Source organism: Trachypithecus francoisi, unplaced genomic scaffold (genome assembly GCF_009764315.1).
Source record: "Trachypithecus francoisi isolate TF-2019V2 unplaced genomic scaffold, Tfra_2.0 Lachesis_group16, whole genome shotgun sequence".
Taxonomy (NCBI): Eukaryota; Metazoa; Chordata; class Mammalia; order Primates; family Cercopithecidae; genus Trachypithecus; species Trachypithecus francoisi.
The window spans coordinates 32,855,988-32,876,236 of record NW_022681461.1 but is presented as its reverse complement, the minus strand read 5'-3'; the positions used below and the strand labels follow the sequence as shown (position 1 = coordinate 32,876,236).

General features: G+C 40.0%; 1 protein-coding gene across 10 annotated transcripts in view; it reads left to right on the top strand.

Moving 5' to 3' along the window:
- Nucleotides 1-20,249, top strand: part of RFX3 (regulatory factor X3) — a 322,424-nt gene that overhangs the window by 123,798 nt on the left and 178,377 nt on the right. For all 10 annotated transcript variants that reach the window (XM_033237213.1, XM_033237214.1, XM_033237219.1 and 7 more), the window contains one exon: nucleotides 4,884-5,008. In XM_033237213.1, coding sequence (XP_033093104.1) covers nucleotides 4,884-5,008 — 125 coding nt within the window. The remainder of the gene's footprint in view (nucleotides 1-4,883; nucleotides 5,009-20,249) is intronic.

Genomic DNA, 20,249 nt, shown 5'->3' with positions numbered 1-20,249 from the left:
ACACATAATATGTGCTCACCTCTTTAAAACTTTCAGATATTTCAAGAAATTCTGGAAATTTTTTTGTTTTGTTTTGTTTTGAGACGAAGTTTTGCTCTTGTCACCCAGGCCGGAGTGCAGTGGCGCAATCTCAGGTCACTGCTGAGATCAAGGGATTCTCCTGTCTTAGCCTCTGTAGTAGCTCGAATTACAGGCGCCCACCACCACGCCCAGCTAATTTTTTTTTTTTTTTTAAGTAGAAATGGGGCGTCACCATGTTGGCCAGGGTGGTCTTGAACTCCTGACCTCAGGTGATTCATCCACCTTGGCCTCCCAAAGTGTTGGGATTACAGACTTGAGGCACTGTGCCCAGCCTGGAAATTTGTTTTCTAGTGCAAAGTTTTCTGATTTTCAAATGTTAGCAATTAAGAATTTTGTAATCACTCTGAGTGAAACAAAACCCGAGTGGGGAGTCGAATATAGTCCATAGAAGGCCAATTTCCAAATCTATGTCTTTTATCTTCTGATATGCTCTCCCACGAGGCTTATTGGGAGTTGTTAAGTATTACTTTAAAAGTAGTTTTAATTTTTAAAGAGAACTTTTTTCTTTACATTCTTGCATGTGTTTGATCTAAAACAGTAGATGTCAAAGTATGGATCATTTACCAAAAAAGTATGCAGACTAGTCTGTAATACAATGTAAGTACAAACAAGTTAGCCTCTGGAACATTCCCATCCAGCTTGGGGGGAATAGGCAGATTTAGTGCAAGCGACATCATTGTAAGAAACTCATCTACTCTTAATTGAACAGCTTAAAGGAGAAGCTATAGCTGGCAGCGCTGTCTTCCCCATCTGTACACTAAACTGACAGAGGCCACTGGCCATCTTGGAGTTGGCAAGAAAGACTGAAAAACATCTCACAGAAGATGATATCTAATGTCTGGTTCATTCCTTATTCTTTCCAGAAAAGCATTGCCTCACTCTTACTAATAGTTCCTCTGCTATGGCACAAATGGCATATAAATATATAATAAATCAAAGGACTCTGGTTTTTGCTTTCTTCCCCACTCCCCCAACCCCCCCCCCCCGCCCCGCCCCCGTCTATGGTAGAATAAAGAGGAAGAGGTACAGACTGGGTTCTTAATTTGTGTATTCTCTCCACAAATTTTGAGAACTATAGGTCCTCTAGTAATACTCGTTAGGCAAGAATTTTGTGTAGTAAAAAATACTGTCATTCGCAAACATTTTTGGTCATTTCTGTAGTCTTAATGCTAGTTCAAAGGTGTGTATGTGTGTGTGTATGTGTGTTTGGAGATCAGTACTACGTTTAAATAAACCACCATTTGTGATATTTCACATAAAAATCAGGATTCTCAGCTTCTTTTGGAAAATGGAAGGAAGTTTCCCACATACGATAAGCTGGAGTTGAACATTAGCTAACCCATCTAGGAGAATTAGCCACTGAATTTATCACTTTCCTTTTATTTTGTAAACCTCTAGTCACTTTTGCTCTCTATGCCTGAGGTTCCTCATCTGTAAATGCAAATTATGGTCATACCAACTGCATTGGGTTGTTAACATGGATTAATTTTTAAATTAATAAATATATCAAGCACTTAAAATAATTCTTAGCATATGTTAAACAATCAATGCTAGTGGTTACTGCTATGCCTTTTGTATGTACAAGGTTTATTGTGCTGCTTTAGGGTTTGACTAACAAAAGAATGAGAAAATAATCACTTAGAACGATGCCAATGTTAAAGTGTAGAAAGAAAATTAAGCACAGATTCAAAGTGAAAGAGCCCAGTCCCAAGTCTACTCCAGTCATCTTGAACAAGTCTCTTAATTTCTCTGGGCTTTAGTGTCCTCATTTATAAAAAAGACAAATACATGTGTTGTCTTTAGAGGTCCGTTTCTGAAATTGAATACGATTGAAGGTTTTGGGGGAAAATTACAAGAAGTCATGCTGTGACAAAAGATGCCAAGAGGGGTTAATTTTCTCCTTGAAAAACTGAATACCCTTTCAAAAATTTCTTAGTGAAACTTAATGTTCACTGTACTTCATATAGATTTAAATTATGATGCAGTGTTTTTCTTATGCTACCAGTTAAACACTGTTTCTCTTGCTCCATTCCTCCAGGAAAGAAAATTAGAAATCTGGTCTTTGCTCAATAACAAGGAAATTCATATTCGTTTCATTGAATGCATAAGTAGTAAAAAGGGATGTCAAGGCCAGGAAGCCAGAGAAAGCATTCTTGTTAGAGTAAACAATGCAAAACTTACTCCTATGTTGGCAGGTCAGGCAAAACTGAGAAACGTAGCATGTTTAATTGTGAATGAGAGAAAGTACATGTCTTTGTTTACAAATCTCACTTACATGATAGTAGTCTCCCCCATCTTTCAACTGTATTAAATGTTATGGATTTAGGGCTATCTTTGTATAAGACTATAATCGAATTTTGATTTTAGTACCATATTATACGATACACAAAATTAGTTAACTTGATTCTTTGGCTAAGTTTAGGTTATATCAGTTGGCTTTTGGATATACATTAATTGTTTTAGATCACCAAATAGTTTTTTTTTTAAATTATACTGTAAGTTCTAGGGTACATGTGCACAACATGCAGGTTTGTTACGTATGTATAGATGTCCCCTCCCCCAATCCCACAACAGGCCCTGGTGTGTGATGTTTCCCTTCCTGTGTCCAAGTGTTTTCATTGTTCAGTTCCCACCTATGAGGGAGAACATGCGGTGTTTGGTTTTTTGTCCTTGCGATAGTTTGCTGAGAATGATGGTTTCCAGCTGCATCCATGTCCCTACAAAGGACATGAACTCATCCATTTTTATGACTGCATAGTATTCCATGGTGTATATGTGCCACATTTTCCTAATCCAGTCTGTCATTGATGGACATTTGGGTTGGTTCCAAGTCTTTGCTATTGTGAATAGTGATGCAATAAACACACGTGTGCATGTGTCTTTATAGCACCATGATTTCTAATCCTTTGGGTATAGACCCAGTAATGGGATTGCTGGGTCAAATGGTATTTTTAGTTTTAGATCCTTGAGGAGTCGCCACACTGTCTCCCACAATGGTTGAACTAGTTTACAGTCCCACCAACAGTGTAAAAGTGTTCCTGTTTCTCCACGTCCTCTCCAGTACCTGTTGTTTCCTGACTTTTTAATGATCGCCATTCTAACTAGTGTGAGATGGTGTCTCATTGTGTTTTTGATTTACATTTCTCTGATGGCCAGTGATGATGAGTATTTTTTCATGTGTCTGTTGGCTGCATAAATGTCTTCTTTTGAGAAGTGTCTGTTCATATCCTTCGCCCACTTTTTGATGGGGTTTTTTTTTCTTGTAAATTTGTTTGAGTTCTTTGTAGATTCTGGATATTAGCCCTTTGTCAGATGAGCAGATTGCAAAAATTTTTTCCCATTCTGTAGGTTGGTTGTCTATTCACTCTGATGGCAGTTTCTCTTGCTGTGCAGAGGCTCTTTAGTTTAATTAGATCCCATTTGTCAATTTTGGCTTTTGTTGCCATTGCTTTTGGTGTTTTAGACATGAAGTCCTTGCCCATGCCTATGTCCTAAATGGTATTGCCTAGGTTTTCTTCTAGGGTTTTTATGGTTTTAGGTCTAACATTTAAGTCTTTAATCCATCTTGAATTAATTTCTGTGTAAAGTGTAAGGAAGGGATCCAGTTTCAGCTTTCTACACATGGCTAGCCAGTTTTCCCAGCACCATTTATTAAATAGGGAATTCTTTCCCCATTTCTTGCTTTTGTCAGGTTTGTCAAAGATCAGATGGTTGTAGATGTGTGGTATTATTTCTGAGGGCTCTGTTCTGTTCCATTGGTCGATATCTCTGTTTTGGTACCAGTACTATGCTGTTTTGGTTACTGTAGCCTTGTAGTATAGTTTAAAGTCACAGAGTGTGATTCCTCCAGCTTTGTTCTTTTGGCTTAGGATTGACTTGGCAATTCGGGCTCTTTTTTGGTTCCATATGAACTTTAAAGTAGTTTTTTCCAATAATGTGAAGAAAGTCATTGGTAGCTTGATGGGGATGGCATTGAATCTATAAATTACCTTGGGCAGTATGGCCATTTTCACAATATTGATTCTTCCTATCCATGAGCATGGAATGTTCTTCCATTTGTTTGTATCCTCTTTTATTTCACTGAGCAGTGGTTTATAGTTCTCCTTGAAGAGGTCCTTCACATCCCTTTAAGTTGGATTCCTAGGTATTTTATTCTCTTTGAAGCAATTGTGAATGGAATTCACTCATGATTTGACTCTCTGTTTTAAGTTGGAAAGGACCTTAGAAATGATTTACTCTAAATTATGCTCTGGTGACATCCTGACAGCCTATAAAAGTGTCTAGAAAGTAGAATTCATGACATTTACATCAAACAAAACTGGAATGGGGAGTCGAATATAGTCCATAGAAGGCCAATTTCCAAATCTATGTCTTTTATCTTCCGATATGCTCTCCCAGGTGGCTTATTGGGAGTTTTATCTTCTGATATGCTCTCCCAGGTGGCTTATTGGCTTATAAGAGCATTTTGACATAATTTTGGATGATAGTTTATAAAGGTATTTAAACAATTTATAACAGATGAGATAGAAGGTAGCTTTCAATGAAATTTAACCCAGATAGTCTCAGGATAAGAGGTACTAATGGGAATTTTTTTAAAGAACGTGGATTAGTAATTTTCTGTATTTATTAAGTGGTCAAAATGACTATACACATATGTGCATGGACTGTCATGGTAGTATGTTGGGATAAGAGGTACAAGAGTTAAAAGTTAGTTATAGTATAGGATTTTAAGAACAATTGTAAGGAAGTTAGTCATGGAGGAGTAACATTTTAAACTTTAATTTCATTTTAATCTGTTTCAGAGACCATCATGCAGACATCAGAGACTGGGTCAGACACAGGCTCGACAGTGACCTTACAAACTTCGGTGGCTAGTCAAGCAGCAGTGCCTACACAGGTGGTACAGCAAGTGCCAGTACAACAACAGGTAAGGAGCTGCTGCTCTTAGAAAAGATACTGTTACTTTCATTATGTTGGCTGTCCAACATACCTGATTTTTTTGGACTTTGCTGTCTTGCTATGATAGGCATACTTCAGTTTTTAGGTTCAGTCAGCAAATGTTTCTTGAGCATTTCTTGGATATGCCAGGTTCTTTCTGTGCGAGGCTATAGGGATACAAAAATGAATACTTAAGTTACAATCTCTATTCTCAAACAGCCTGCCTTGACTCCTAAAGCGAGTTATTTTTTCTGACATGACCACCCAAAGTTTTCTCCTTCTCTTCTCTCCCCATTGTTTATCACAACTTTCTATTTCTTTCATATTGAAATGTCAGCAATATTATTCTTTATTTAGTTGGCTCACAGTAGTACTTAATAGGATGTATCTACCTTCCAGGCAGGGATTTTGCCTTTGTGGTATTTTAGAAAGTGGCCTTAGCATTAGGTGACTGATAAATACTGTTGAATGAAAATAGAATAATCTTAAAGGTCTGGAGATCTGACTCATGCCATTTAAAAGTTGGAAGCAAATTTATCATCAGATATTTACTACAGGTCTTATTCATATGCAAGGCAGTTGACTTGTTTTGGAAAGATACTGACAAAGTAATGCTGTTCATGTATGTGGATTGTGAACACACTGGCCTGTGATTTCTTCTAAAGAATGGTGAGAACATAAGTGAGAAAGATCATATGTCATATAACATTTTCTTGAGATTCAAGATTTGCCTATAATTTCTTAGTATTAAAGAGATTCTTTAGCAAACGTTGCTCTTACAATTATAAATAAGTGGTTAGGGAGAAGGATATAGATGGGTTATAGATGATGAAGGACATTTTTGTAAATGATAGACACAAGGTTATATTCTTTACAGGATATAGAATTGGGTTGGTCAGGGAGTGCGGTGGAATCGTACAGAAGTCATTGGCTTTTGGGATAAGTAAAGACATCTGAAATAATCGTTTTGTGTTTTGTTCTTTTTGTTTGTTTGTTTGTTTTTTGAGATGGGAGTCTTGCTGTCTCCCAGGTTGGAGTGCAGTGGCGCGATCTCAGCTCACTGCAAGCTCTGCCTCCCGGGTTCACCCCATTCTTCTGCCTCAGCCTCCCAAGTAGCTGGGACTACAGGGGCCCGCCACCACGCCTGGCTAATTTTTTGTATTTTTTTTTTTCCAGAGTTATCACACTGTATTTTTTATTTTTTTTTATTTTTTATTTTTTTACAGATTTGTTGTATTTTATTGCCCAAAATCATACTTTCTATGATGTGGTAAGAAATATACCTTAGGGTACTCCATAAAAAAAGAACTAGGCATGTTATTAGTCAAGAAAGTATACAACAATATGACAGTATTTTCTTTCTATATCACGTAAATTCTATCCTGTTTATCATCTAGACCAACATCCCACATCCCATATTGACCATATGGATAAAGTCAAAGACATTACGTAAATTATTGACAGAATCTTTATTACCTAGAGTTTATGTGCTTTCCTTGAAGGATATTTTGTATTCTTTATCTTATGCCATATGTTTCTCATCTTGCTGACAAGTATTGCATTAAGGAAGAATGAAATGTGATGATATAAAATTCTTTTTTTTTTTTATTATACTTTAAGTTCTAGGGTACATGTGCATAACGTGCAGGTTTGTTACATATGTATACTTGTGCCATGTTGGTGTGCTGCACCCATCAACTCGTCAGCACCCATCAATTCGTCATTTATATCAGGTATAACTCCCAATGCAATCACTCCCCCCTCCCCCCTCCCCATAATAGGCCCTGGTGTGTGATGTTCCCCTTCCCAAGTCCAAGTGATCTCATTGTTCAGTTCCCACCTATGAGGGAGAACATGCGGTGTTTGGTTTTCTGTTCTTGTGATAGTTTGCTAAGAATGATGGTTTCCAGCTGCATCCATGTCCCTACAAAGGACGCAAACTCATCGTTTTTTATGGCTGCATAATATTCCATGGTGTATATGTGCCACATTTTCTTAATCCAGTCTGTCACAGATGGACATTTGGGTTGATTCCAAGTCTTTGCTATTGTGAATAGTGCCGCAATAAACATACATGTGCATGTGTCTTTATAGCAGCATGATTTATAATCCTTTGGGTATATACCTATACCTTTGGGATGGCTGGGTCATATGGTACATCTAGTTCTAGATCCTTGAGGAATTGCCATACTGTTTTCCATAATGGTTGAACTAGTTTACAATCCCACCAACAGTGTAAAAGTGTTCCTATTTCTCCACATCCTCTCCAGCACCTGTTGCTTCCTGACTTTTTAATGATTGCCATTCTAGCTGGTGTGAGATGGTATCTCATTGTGGTTTTGATTTGCATCTCTCTGATGGCGAGTGATGATGAGCATTTTTTCATGTGTCTGTTGGCTGTATGAATGTCTTCTTTTGAGAAATGTCTGTTCATATCCTTTCCCCACTTTTTGATGGGGTTGTTTGTTTTTTTCTTGTAAATTTGTTTGAGTTCTTTGTAGGTTCTGGATTTTAGCCCTTTGTCAGATAAGTAGATTGCAAAAATTTTCTCTCATTCTGTAGGTTGCCTGTTCACTCTGATGGTAGTTTCTTTCGCTGTGCAGAAGCTCTTTAATTTAATTAGATCCCATTTGTCAATTTTGGCTTTTGCTGCCGTTGCTTTTGGTGTTTTAGACATGAAGTCCTTGCCATGCCTATGTCCTGAATGGTACTACCTAGGTTTTCTTCTAGGGTTTTTATGGTATTAGGTCTAACATTTAAGTCTCTAATCCATCTTGAATTAATTTTCTTATAAGGAGTAAGGAAAGGATCCAGTTTCAGCTTTCTACTTATGGCTAGCCAATTTTCAGCACCATTTATTAAATAGGGAATCCTTTCCCCATTTCTTGTTTCTCTCAGGTTTGTCAAAGATCAGATGTCTGTAGATGTGTGGTATTATTTCTGAGGACTCTGTTCTGTTCCATTGGTCTATATCTCTGTTTTGGTACCAGTACCATGCTGTTTTGGTTACTGTGGCCTTGTAGTATAGTTTGAAGTCAGGTAGCGTGATGCCTCCAGCTTTGTTCTTTTGACTTAGGATTGCCTTGGCAATGCGGACTCTTTTTTGGTTCCATATGAACTTTAAAGCAGTTTTTTCCAATTCTGTGAAGAAACTCATTGGTAGCTTGATGGGGATGGCATTGAATCTATAAATCACCTTGGGCAGTATGGCCATTTTCACGATATTGATTCTTCCTATCCATGAGCATGGTATGTTCTTCCATTTGTTTGTGTCCTCTTTGATTTCACTGAGCAGTGGTTTGTAGTTCTCCTTGAAGAGGTCCTTTATGTCCCTTGTAAGTTGGATTCCTAGGTATTTTATTCTCTTTGAAGCAATTGTGAATGGAAGTTCATTCATGATTTGGCTCTCTGTCTGTTAGTGGTATATAAGAATGCTTGTGATTTTTGCACATTAATTTTGTATCCTGAGACTTTGCTGAAGTTGCTTATCAGCTTAAGGAGATTTTGTTCTGAGACGATGGGGTTTTCTAAATATACAATCATGTCATCTGCAAACAGGGAAAATTTGACTTCTACTTTTCCTAACTGGATACCCTTTATTTCTTTCTCTTGCCTGATTGCCCTAGTCAGAACTTCCAACACTATGTTGAATAGGAGTGGTGAGAGAGGGCATCCCTGTGTTGTGCCAGTTTTCAAAGGGAATTTTTCCAGTTTTTGCCCATTCAGTATGATATTAGCTGTGGGTTTGTCATAAATAGCTCTTATTATTTTGAGGTACGTTCCATCAATACCGAATTTATTGTGCGTTTTTAGCAGGAAGGGCTGTTGAATTTTGTCAAAAGCCTTTTCTGCATCTATTGAGATAATCATGTGGTTCTTGTCTTTGGTTCTGTTTATATGCTGGATTACGTTTATTGATTTGCGAATGTTGAACCAGCCTTGCATCCCAGGGATGAAGCTCACTTGATCATGGTGGATAAGCTTTTTGATGTGCTGCTGAATCCGGTTTGCCAGTATTTTATTGAGGATTTTTGCATCAATGTTCATCAGGGATATTGGTCTAAAATTTTCTTTTTTTGTTGTGTCTCTCCCAGGCTTTGGTATCAGGATGATGTTGGCCTCATAAAATGAGTTAGGGAGGATTCCCTCTTTTTCTATTGATTGGAATAGTTTCAGAAGGAATGGTACCAGCTCCTCCTTGTACCTCTGGTAGAATTCAGCTGTGAATCCATCTGGTCCTGGACTTTTTTTGGTGGGTAGGCTATTAATTATTGCCTCAATTTCAGAGCCTGCTATTGGTCTATTCAGGGATTCAACTTCTTCCTGGTTTAGTCTTGGAAGAGTGTAAGTGTCCAGGAAATTATCCATTTCTTCTAGATTTTCTAGTTGATTTGCGTAGAGGTGTTTATAGTATTCTCCGATGGTAGTTTGTATTTCTGTGGGGTTGGTGGTGATATCCCCTTTAACATTTTTTATGGCGTCTCTTTGATTCTTCTCTCTTTTCTTCTTTATTAGTCTTGCTAGCGGTCTGTCAATTTTGTTGATCTTTTCAAAAAACCAACTCCTCGATTCATTGATTTTCTGGAGGGTTTTTTGTGTCTCTATCTCCTTCAGTTCTGCTCTGATCTTAGTTATTTCTTGCCTTCTGCTAGCTTTTGAATGTGTTTGCTCTTGCTTCTCCAGTTCTTTTAATTGTGATGTTAGAGTGTCAATTTTAGATCTTTCCTGCTTTCTCTTGTGGGCATGTAGTGCTATAAATTTCCCTCCACACACTGCTTTAAATGTGTCCCAGAGATTCTGGTATGTTGTATCTTTGTTCTCATTGGTTTCAAAGAACATCTTTATTTCTGCCTTCATTTCGTTATGTACCCAGTAGTCATTCAGGAGCAGGTTGTTCAGTTTCCATGTAATTGAGCGGTTTTGATTGAGTTTCTTAGTCCTGAGTTCTAGTTTGATTGTACTGTGGTCTGAGAGACAGTTTGTTATAATTTCTGTTCTTTTACATTTGCTGAGGAGTGCTTTACTTCCAATTATGTGGTCAATTTTGGAATAAGTGCTATGTGGTGCTGAGAAGAATGTATATTCTGTTGATTTGGGGTGGAGAGTTCTGTAGATGTCTATTAGGTCTGCTTGGTGCAGAGATGAGTTGAATTCCTGAATATCCTTGTTAACTTTCTGTCTCGTTGATCTGTCTAATATTGACAGTGGAGTGTTGAAGTCTCCCATTATTATTGTATGGGAGTCTAAGTCTCTTTGTAAGTCTCTAAGGACTTGCTTTATGAATCTGGGTGCTCCTGTATTGGGTGCATATATATTCAGGATAGTTAGCTCTTCCTGTTGAATTGATCCCTTTACCATTATGTAATGGCCTTCTTTGTCTCTTTTGATCTTTGATGATTTAAAGTCTATTTTATCAGAGACTAGGATTGCAAGCCCTGCTTTTTTTTGTTCTCCATTTGCTTGGTAGATCTTCCTCCATCCCTTTATTTTGAGCCTATGTATGTCTCTGCATGTGAGATGGGTCTCCTGAATACAGCAGACTGATGGGTCTTGACTCTTTATCCAGTTTGCCAGTCTGTGTCTTTTAATTGGAGCATTTAGTCCATTGACATTTAAGGTTAATATTGTTATGTGTGAACTTGATCCTGCCATTATGATATTAACTGGTTATTTTGCTCGTTAGTTGATGCAGTTTCTTCCTAGCCTCGAAGGTCTTTACATTTTGTCATGTTTTTGTAATGGCTGGTACCGGTTGTTCCTTTCCATGTTTAGGGCTTCCTTCAGGGTCTCTTGTAAGGCAGGCCTGGTGGTGACAAAATCTCTAAGCATTTGCTTATCTGTAAAGGATTTTATTTCTCCTTCACTTATGAAACTTAGTTTGGCTGGATATGAAATTCTGGGTTGAAAATTCTTTTCTTTAAGAATGTTGAATATTGGCCCCCACTCTCTTCTGGCTTGTAGAGTTTCTGCTGAGAGGTCTGCTGTTAGTCTGATGGGCTTCCCTTTGTGGGTAACCCGACCTTTCTCTCTGGCTGCCCTTAAGATTTTTCCTTCATTTCAACTTTGGTGAATCTGGCAATTATGTGTCTTGGAGTTGCTCTTCTCGAGGAGTATCTTTGTCGTGTTCTCTGTATTTCCTGAATTTGAATGTTGGCCTGCCTACTAGGTTGGGGAAGTTCTCCTGGATGATATCCTGAAGAGTGTTTTCCAACTTGGTTCCATTTTCCCCCTCACTTTCAGGCACCCCAATCAGATGTAGATTTGGTCTTTTTACATAATCCCATACTTCTTGGAGGCTTTGTTCATTTCTTTTTCTTCTTTTTTCTTTTGGTTTCTCTTCTCGCTTCATTTCATTCATTTGATCCTCAATCGCTGATACTCTTTCTTCCAGTTGATCGAGTCGGTTACTGAAGCTTGTGGATTTGTCACGTATTTCTCGTGTCATGGTTTTCATCTCTGTCATTTCGTTTATGACCTTCTCTGCATTAATTATCTAGCTGTCAATTCTTCCACTCTTTTTTCAAGATTTTTAGTTTCTTTGCGCTGGGTACGTAATTCCTCCTTTAGCTCTGAGAAGTTTGATGGACTGAAGCCTTCTTCTCTCATCTCGTCAAAGTCATTCTCTGACCAGCTTTGATCCGTTGCTGGCGATGAGCTGCGCTCCTTTGCAGGGGGAGATGCGCTCTTATTTTTTGAATTTCCAGCTTTTCTGCCCTGCTTCTTCCCCATCTTTGTGGTTTTATCTGTCTCTGGACTTTGATGATGGTGACGTACTGATGGGGTTTTGGTATAGGTGTTCTTCCTTCCTGTTTGATAGTTTTCCTTCTAATAGTCAGGACCCTCAGCTGTAGGTCTGTTGGAGATTGCTTGAGGTCCACTCCAGACCCTGTTTGCCTGGGTATCAGCAGTAGAGGTTGCCGAAGATAGAAAATTGCTGAACAGCGAGTATACCTGTCTGATTCTTTCTTTGGAAGCTTCCCCTCAGGGGTGTACTCCACCGTGTGAGGTGTGGGGTGTCAGTCTGCCCCTAGTGGGGGATGTCTCCCAGTTAGGCTACTCAGGGGTCAGGGACCCACTTGAGCAGGCAGTCTGTCCCTTCTCAGATCTCAGCCTCCATGTTGGGAGATCCACTGCTGTCTTCAAAGCTGTCAGACAGAGTCGTTTGTGTCTGGGCAGGTTTCTGCTGCTTTTTTTGTTGTTGTTGTTTAGCTGTGCCCTGTCCCCAGAGGTGGAGTCTACAGAGACAGGCAGGTTTCCTTGAGCTGCTGTGAGCTCCACCCAGTTCGAGCTTCCCAGTGGCTTTGTTTACCTACTTAAGCCTCAGCAATGGCGGGCGCCCCTCCCCCAGCCTCGCAGCTGCCTTGCGGTTAGATGGCAGACTGCTGTGCTAGCAATGAGGGAGGCTCCGTGGCCGTGGTACCCTCCCGGCCAGGTGTGGGTATAATCTCCTGGTGTGCCCGTTTGCTTAAAGCACAGTATTGGAGTGGGAGTTACCCGATTTTCCAGGTGTTGTGTGTCTCAGTTCCCCTGGCTAGGAAAAGGGATTCCCTTCCCCCTTGCACTTCCCAGGTGAGACAATGCCTCGCCCTGCCTCATCTCTCGCTGCTCGGGCTGCAGCAGCTGACCAGCACCGATTGTCCGGCACTTCCTAGTGAGATGACCCCAGTACCTCAGTTGAAAATGCAGAAATCACCGGTCTTCTGTGTCGCTCGCGCTGGGAGTTGGAGACTGGAGCTGTTCCTATTTGGCCATCTTGCTCCGCCTCCCACCAATTTTTTGTATTTTTAGTAGAGATGGGGTTTCACGGTGTTAACCAGAATAGTCTCGATCTCCTGACCTCATGATCTGCCCGCCTCAGCCTCCCAAAGTGCTGGGATTACAAGCGTGAACCACTGCACCCAGCTATTTTGTGTTTAGTTTTTAGACATTAAAAAAAAATCTTAGCATACTCTACCATATATACATACACATCTTTCCCATCCCACATGCTCCCAGTTTATTCGATTGAACTATATGTAGTTTTGGTCTTCAAACAATGTTATGTTTCAATCTATTGCTTATGTTTCGTTTATTGCTTTTAAACATATTCTGTCTTTTTTAAAATTACAGATCCAGAGGATACATATGCAGGTTTGCTTTATGATAAATTACATAATGGTTGGGTTTGGGCTTCTAGGGTACCCATTACCCAAATGGCGAACATTGTATCCAATCGGTAATTTTTCAACACTTATCCCCTTCCCACGCTCTCTCCTTTTAGAGTCCCCAGTATCTATTATTGTCATCTGTATGTCTGTGTGTACCCATTGTTTAGTGCCCACATTATTGGTTATGTTTTTATCTTTTTATATGTTTTTTAACCATTAAAAATGAGTCTTCGAAATGGTGATTTAAAAGGCTCTGCTATTATTAATGCCATCACCAATTTTAAGACTCCAAACCTTATTGAGAAAGGGATAGCTTATGTCATGTCATCCAAAGAGCAAGTAAAGAACAATGCAGACATTGTTATAACTAACTTTAAAAAGGTAACAGTTATCTTTTTAAAGGCAATGTTGAACATTTAACTCACTCTGGTTTTCATCTCTATGGAAGAATGGTTTTGAGAGAGTGCCTATCACTAACAAGAGTGTGATGAAAATAGTGTTCCTGTCTCCAGAAGGTGCCTCCTGTAAACATGAAAAAAGTTTTCTTTTTATTGAATTTATATATTATCAAATATTTACACCAGGTCTTAATAGGTCATATAATAATGTAAAGAGTCAAAAAATTGGGGCGGAGCAAGATGGCCGAATAGGAACAGCTCCAGTCTCCAACTCCCAGCGCGAGCGACACAGAAGACCGGTGATTTCTGCATTTTCAACTGAGGTACTGGGGTCATCTCTCTAGGGAGTGCCGGACAATCGGTGCGGGTCAGCTGCTGCAGCCTGACCAGCGTGAGCTGAAGCAGGGCGAGGCATCGCCTCACCTGGAAGCGCAAGGGGGAAGGAAATCCCTTTTCCTAGCCAGGGGAACTGAGACACACAACACCTGGAAAATCGGGTAACTCCCACCCCAATACTGCGCTTTAAGGAAACAGGCACACCAGGAGAATATATCCCACACCTGGCCGGGAGGGTCCCACGCCCACGGAGCCTCCCTCACTGCTAACACAGCCGTCTGCCGCGATCTATCCGCAAGGCAGCAGCGAGGCTGGGGGAGGGGCGCCCGCCATTGCTGAGGCTTAAGTAGGTAAACAAAGCCGCTGGGAAGCTCGAACTGGGTGGAGCTCACAGCAGCTCAAGGAAGCCTGCCTGTCTCTGTAGACTCTACCGCTGCGGACAGCGCACAGCTGCAGTCCATTAGGGGAAAGAGCGGGGCCGCTGCAGACCCGAACGACTCTGTCTGACAGCTTTGGGGAGAGCCGTGGATCTCCTAAGCGGAGGTTGAGATCTGAGAACGGACAGACTGCCTGCTCAGGTGGGTCCCTGACCCCTGAGTAGCCTAGCTGGGAGACATCCCCTACTAGGGGCAGTCTGATACCCCACACCTCACAGGGTGGCGTCACCCCTGAGAGGAAACTTCCAAAGAAAGAATCAGACAGGTACACTCGCTGTTCAGCAATATTCTATCTTCGGCAACCTCTGCTGCTGATACCCAGGCAAACAGGGTCTGGAGTGGACCTCAAGCAATCTCTAACAGACCAACAGACAGTCCTTCTGACTGTCAGACGGAAAACTATCAAACAGGAAGGACACCTATACCAAAACCCCATCAGTACGTCACCATCATCAAAGTCCAGAGACAGATAAAACCACAAAGATGGGGAAGAAGCAGGGCAGAAAAGCTGGAAATTCAAAAAATAAGAGCGCATCTCCCCCTGCAAAGGAGCGCAGCTCATCGCCAGCAACGGATCAAAGCTGGTCAGAGAATGACTTTGACGAGATGAGAGAAGAAGGCTTCAGTCCATCAAACTTCTCAGAGCTAAAGGAGGAATTACGTACCCAGCGCAAAGAAACTAAAAATCTTGAAAAAAAAGTGGAAGAATTGACAGCTAGACTAATTAATGCAGAGAAGATCATAAACGAAATGACAGAGATGAAAACCATGACACGAGAAATACGTGACAAATGCACAAGCTTCGGTAACCGACTCGATCAACTGGAGGAAAGAGTATCAGCGATTGAGGATCAAATGAATGAAATGAAGCGAGAAGAGAAAACCAAAAGAAAAAGAAGAAAAAGAAATGAACAAAGCCTGCAAGAAGTATGGGATTATGTAAAAAGACCAAATCTACATCTGATTGGGGTGCCTGAAAGTGAGGGGGAAAATGGAACCAAGTTGGAAAACACTCTTCAGGATATCATCCAGGAGAACTTCCCCAACCTAGTAGGGCAGGCCAACATTCAAATTCAGGAAATACAGAGAACGCCACAAAGATACTCCTCGAGAAGAGCAACTCCAAGACACATAATTGCCAGATTCACCAAAGTTGAAATGAAGGAAAAAATCTTAAGGGCAGCCAGAGAGAAAGGTCGGGTTACCCACAAAGGGAAGCCCATCAGAATAACAGCAGACCTCTCGGCAGAAACTCTACAAGCCAGAAGAGAGTGGGGGCCAATATTCAACGTTCTTAAAGAAAAGAATTTTCAACCGAGAATTTCATATCCAGCCAAACTAAGTTTCATCAGTGAAGGAGAAATAAAATCCTTTACAGATAAGCAAATGCTTAGAGATTTTGTCACCACCAGGCCTGCCTTACAAGAGACCCTGAAGGAAGCCCTAAACATGGAAAGGAACAACCGGTACCAGCCATTGCAAAAACATGCCAAAATGTAAAGACCATCGAGGCTAGGAAGAAACTGCATCAACTAACGAGCAAAATAACCAGTTAATATCATAATGACAGGATCAAGTTCACACATAACAATATTAACCTTAAATGTCAATGGACTAAATGCTCCAATTAAAAGACACAGACTGGCAAACTGGATAAAGAGTCAAGACCCATCAGTCTGCTGTATTCAGGAGACCCATCTCACATGCAGAGACATACATAGGCTCAAAATAAAGGGATGGAGGAAGATCTACCAAGCAAATGGAGAACAAAAAAAAGCAGGGGTTGCAATCCTAGTCTCTGATAAAACAGACTTTAAGCCATCAAAGATCAAAAGAGACAAAGAAGGCCATTACATAATGGTAAAGGGATCAATTCAACAGGAAGAGCTAACTCTCCTAAATATCTATGCACCCAATACAGGAGCACCCAGATTCATAAAGCAAGTCCTTAGAGACCTACAAAGAGACTTAGACTCCCATACAATAATAATGGGAGACTTCAACACTCCACTGTCAACATTAGACAGATCAACGAGACAGAAAGTTAACAAGGATATCCAGGAATTGAACTCATCTCTGCACCAAGCGGACCTAATAGACATCTATAGAACTCTCCACCCCAAATCAACAGAATATACATTCTTCTCAGCACCACATCGCACTTATTCCAAAATTGACCACATAATTGGAAGTAAAGCACTCCTCAGCAAATGTACAAGAACTGAAATTATAACAAACTGTCTCTCAGACCACAGTGCAATCAAACTAGAACTCAGGACTAAGAAACTCAATCAAAACCACTCAACTACATGGAAACTGAACAACCTGCTCCTGAATGACTACTGGGTACATATCGAAATGAAAGCAGAAATAAAGATGTTCTTTGAAACCAATGAGAACAAAGATACAACATACCAGAATCTCTGGGACACATTTAAAGCAGTGTGTAGAGGGAAATTTATAGCACTAAATGCCCACAAGAGAAAGCAGGAGAGATCTAAAATTGACACTCTAACATCACAATTAAAAGAACTAGAGAGGCAAGAGCAAACACATTCAAAAGCTAGCAGAAGGCAAGAAATAACTAAGATCAGAGCAGAACTGAAGGAGATAGAGACACAAAAAACCCTCCAAAAAATCAATGAATCCAGGAGTTGGTTTTTTGAAAAGATCAACAAAATTGACAGACCGCTAGCTAGACTAATAAAGAAGAAAAGAGAGAAGAATCAAATAGACGCAATAAAAAATGATAAAGGGGATATCACCACCGACCCCACAGAAATACAAACAACCATCAGAGAATACTATAAATGCCTCTACGCAAATCAACTAGAAAATCTAGAAGAAATGGATAATTTCCTGGACACTTACACTCTCCCAAGACTAAACCAGGAAGAAGTTGAATCCCTGAATAGACCAATAGCAGGCTCTGAAATTGAGGCAACAATTAATAGCCTACCCACCAAAAAAAGTCCAGGACCAGATGGATTCACAGCTGAATTCTACCAGAGGTACAAGGAGGAGCTGGTACCATTCCTTCTGAAACTATTTCAATCAATAGAAAAAGAGGGAATCCTCCCTAACTCATTTTATGAGGCCAACATCATCCTGATACCAAAGCCTGGCAGAGACACAACAAAAAAAGAGAATTTTAGACCAATATCCCTGATGAACATCGATGCAAAAATCCTCAATAAAATACTGGCAAACCGGATTCAGCAGCACATCAAAAAGCTTATCCACCATGATCAAGTGGGCTTCATCCCTGGGATGCAAGGCTGGTTCAACATTCGCAAATCAATAAACGTAATCCAGCATATAAACAGAACCAAAGACAAGAACCACATAATTATCTCAATAGATGCAGAAAAGGCTTTTGACAAAATTCAACAGCCCTTTATGCTAAAAACGCTCAATAAATTTGGTATTGATGGAACGTACCTCAAAATAATAAGAGCTATTTATGACAAACCCACAGCTAATATCATACTGAATGGGCAAAAACTGGAAAAATTCCCTTTGAAAACTGGCACAAGACAGGGATGCCCTCTCTCACCACTCCTATTCAACATAGTGTTGGAAGTTCTGGCTAGGGCAATCAGGCAAGAGAAAGAAATCAAGGGTATCCAGTTAGGAAAAGAAGAAGTCAAATTGTCCCTGTTTGCAGATGACATGATTGTATATTTAGAAAACCCCATTGTCTCAGCCCAAAATCTCCTTAAGCTGATAAGCAACTTCAGCAAAGTCTCAGGATACAAAATTAATGTGCAAAAATCACAAGCATTCTTATACACCAGTAACAGACAAGCAGAGAGCCAAATCAGGAATGAACTTCCATTCACAGTTGCTTCAAAGAGAATAAAATACCTAGGAATCCAGCTTACAAGGGATGTAAAGGACCTCTTCAAGGAGAACTACAAACCACTGCTCAGTGAAATCAAAGAGGACACAAACAAATGGAAGAACATACCATGCTCATGGATAGGAAGAATCAATATCGTGAAAATGGCCATACTGCCCAAGGTGATTTATAGATTCAATGCCATCCCCATCAAGCTACCATTGACTTTCTTCACAGAATTGGAAAAAACTGCTTTAAAGTTCATATGGAACCAAAAAAGAGCCCGCATTGCCAAGACAATCCTAAGTCAAAAGGACAAAGCTGGAGGCGTCACGCTACCTGACTTCAAACTATACTACAAGGCTACAGTAACCAAAACAGCATGGTACTGGTACCACAACAGAGATATAGACCAATGGAACAGAACAGAGTCCTCAGAAATAATACCACACATCTACAGCCATCTGATCTTTGACAAACCTGAGAGAAACAAGAAATGGGGAAAGGATTCCCTATTTAATAAATGGTGCTGGGAAAATTGGCTAGCCATAAGTAGAAAGCTGAAACTGGATCCTTTCCTTACCCCTTATACGAAAATTAATTCAAGATGGATTAGAGACTTAAATGTTAGACCTAATACCATAAAAACCCTAGAAGAAAATCTAGGTAGTACCATTCAGGACATAGGCATGGGCAAGGACTTCATGTCTAAAACACCAAAAGCAACGGCAGCAAAAGCAAAAATTGACACATGGGATCTAATTAAACTAAAGAGCTTTTGCACAGCTAAAGAAACTACCATCAGAGTGAACAGGCAACCTACAGAATGGGAGAAAATTTTTGCAACCTACTCATCTGACAAAGGGCTAATATCCAGAATCTACAAAGAACTCAAACAAATATACAAGAAAAAAACAAACAACCCCATCAAAAAGTGGGGAAAGGATATGAACAGACATTTCTCAAAAGAAGACATCCATACAGCCAACAGACACATGAAAAAATGCTCATCATCACTCGCCATCAGAGAAATGCAAATCAAAACTACAATGAGATACCATCTCACACCAGTTAGAATGGCAATCATTAAGAAGTCAGGAAACAACAGGTGTTGGAGAGGATGTGGAGAAATAGGAACACTTTTACACTGTTGGTGGGATTGTAAACTAGTTCAACCATTATGGAAAACAGTATGGCGATTCCTCAAGGATCTAGAACTAGATGTACCATATGACCCAGCCATCCCACTACTGGGTATATACCCAAAGGATTATAAATTACTCTACTACAAAGACACATGCACACGTATGTTTATTGCGGCACTATTCACAATAGCAAAGACTTGGAATCAACCCAAATGTCCATCTGTGACAGACTGGATTAAGAAAATGTGGCACATATACACCATGGAATACTATGCAGCCATAAAAAAGGATGAGTTTGCATCCTTTGTAGGGACATGGATGCAGCTGGAAACCATCATTCTTAGCAAACTATCACAAGAAGAGAAAACCAAACACCGCATGTTCTCACTCATAGGTGGGAACTGAACAATGAGATCACTTGGACTCGGGAAGGGGAACATCACACACTGGGGCCTATCATGGGGAGGGGGGAGGAGGGAGGGATTGCATTGGAGAGTTATACATGATATAAACGTCATGCACATGTACCCTAGAACTTAAAGTATAATAAAAATAAAATAAAATAAAATAAAATCAGAAGAAAAAAATGAATATAGTAATAATGATATAGAAGAATAAAAAAAAAAAAAAGAGTCAAAAAATTTCGCAAGGTTTGTTATTTTAAAAATATGGTCTTTAACCTCCCCCATTCTCCCAGAAACCACTCCTCATAGGCAACTACACTGACTTCTTTAAACTTGTTATTTTGATATTTACTTCCATTTACTTAAAGACAGTATACATATATTACTGCATCTTGAATTTTTAGTTTTAAGCATTTTAAGCATTATCTTAGCATGCCCTTCTTTTGGTCCCTAACACACAAACACACAACCTGACCCACCCACCCACCCTTCAGATTCCTCATGTTCTTGACAGATCGAACC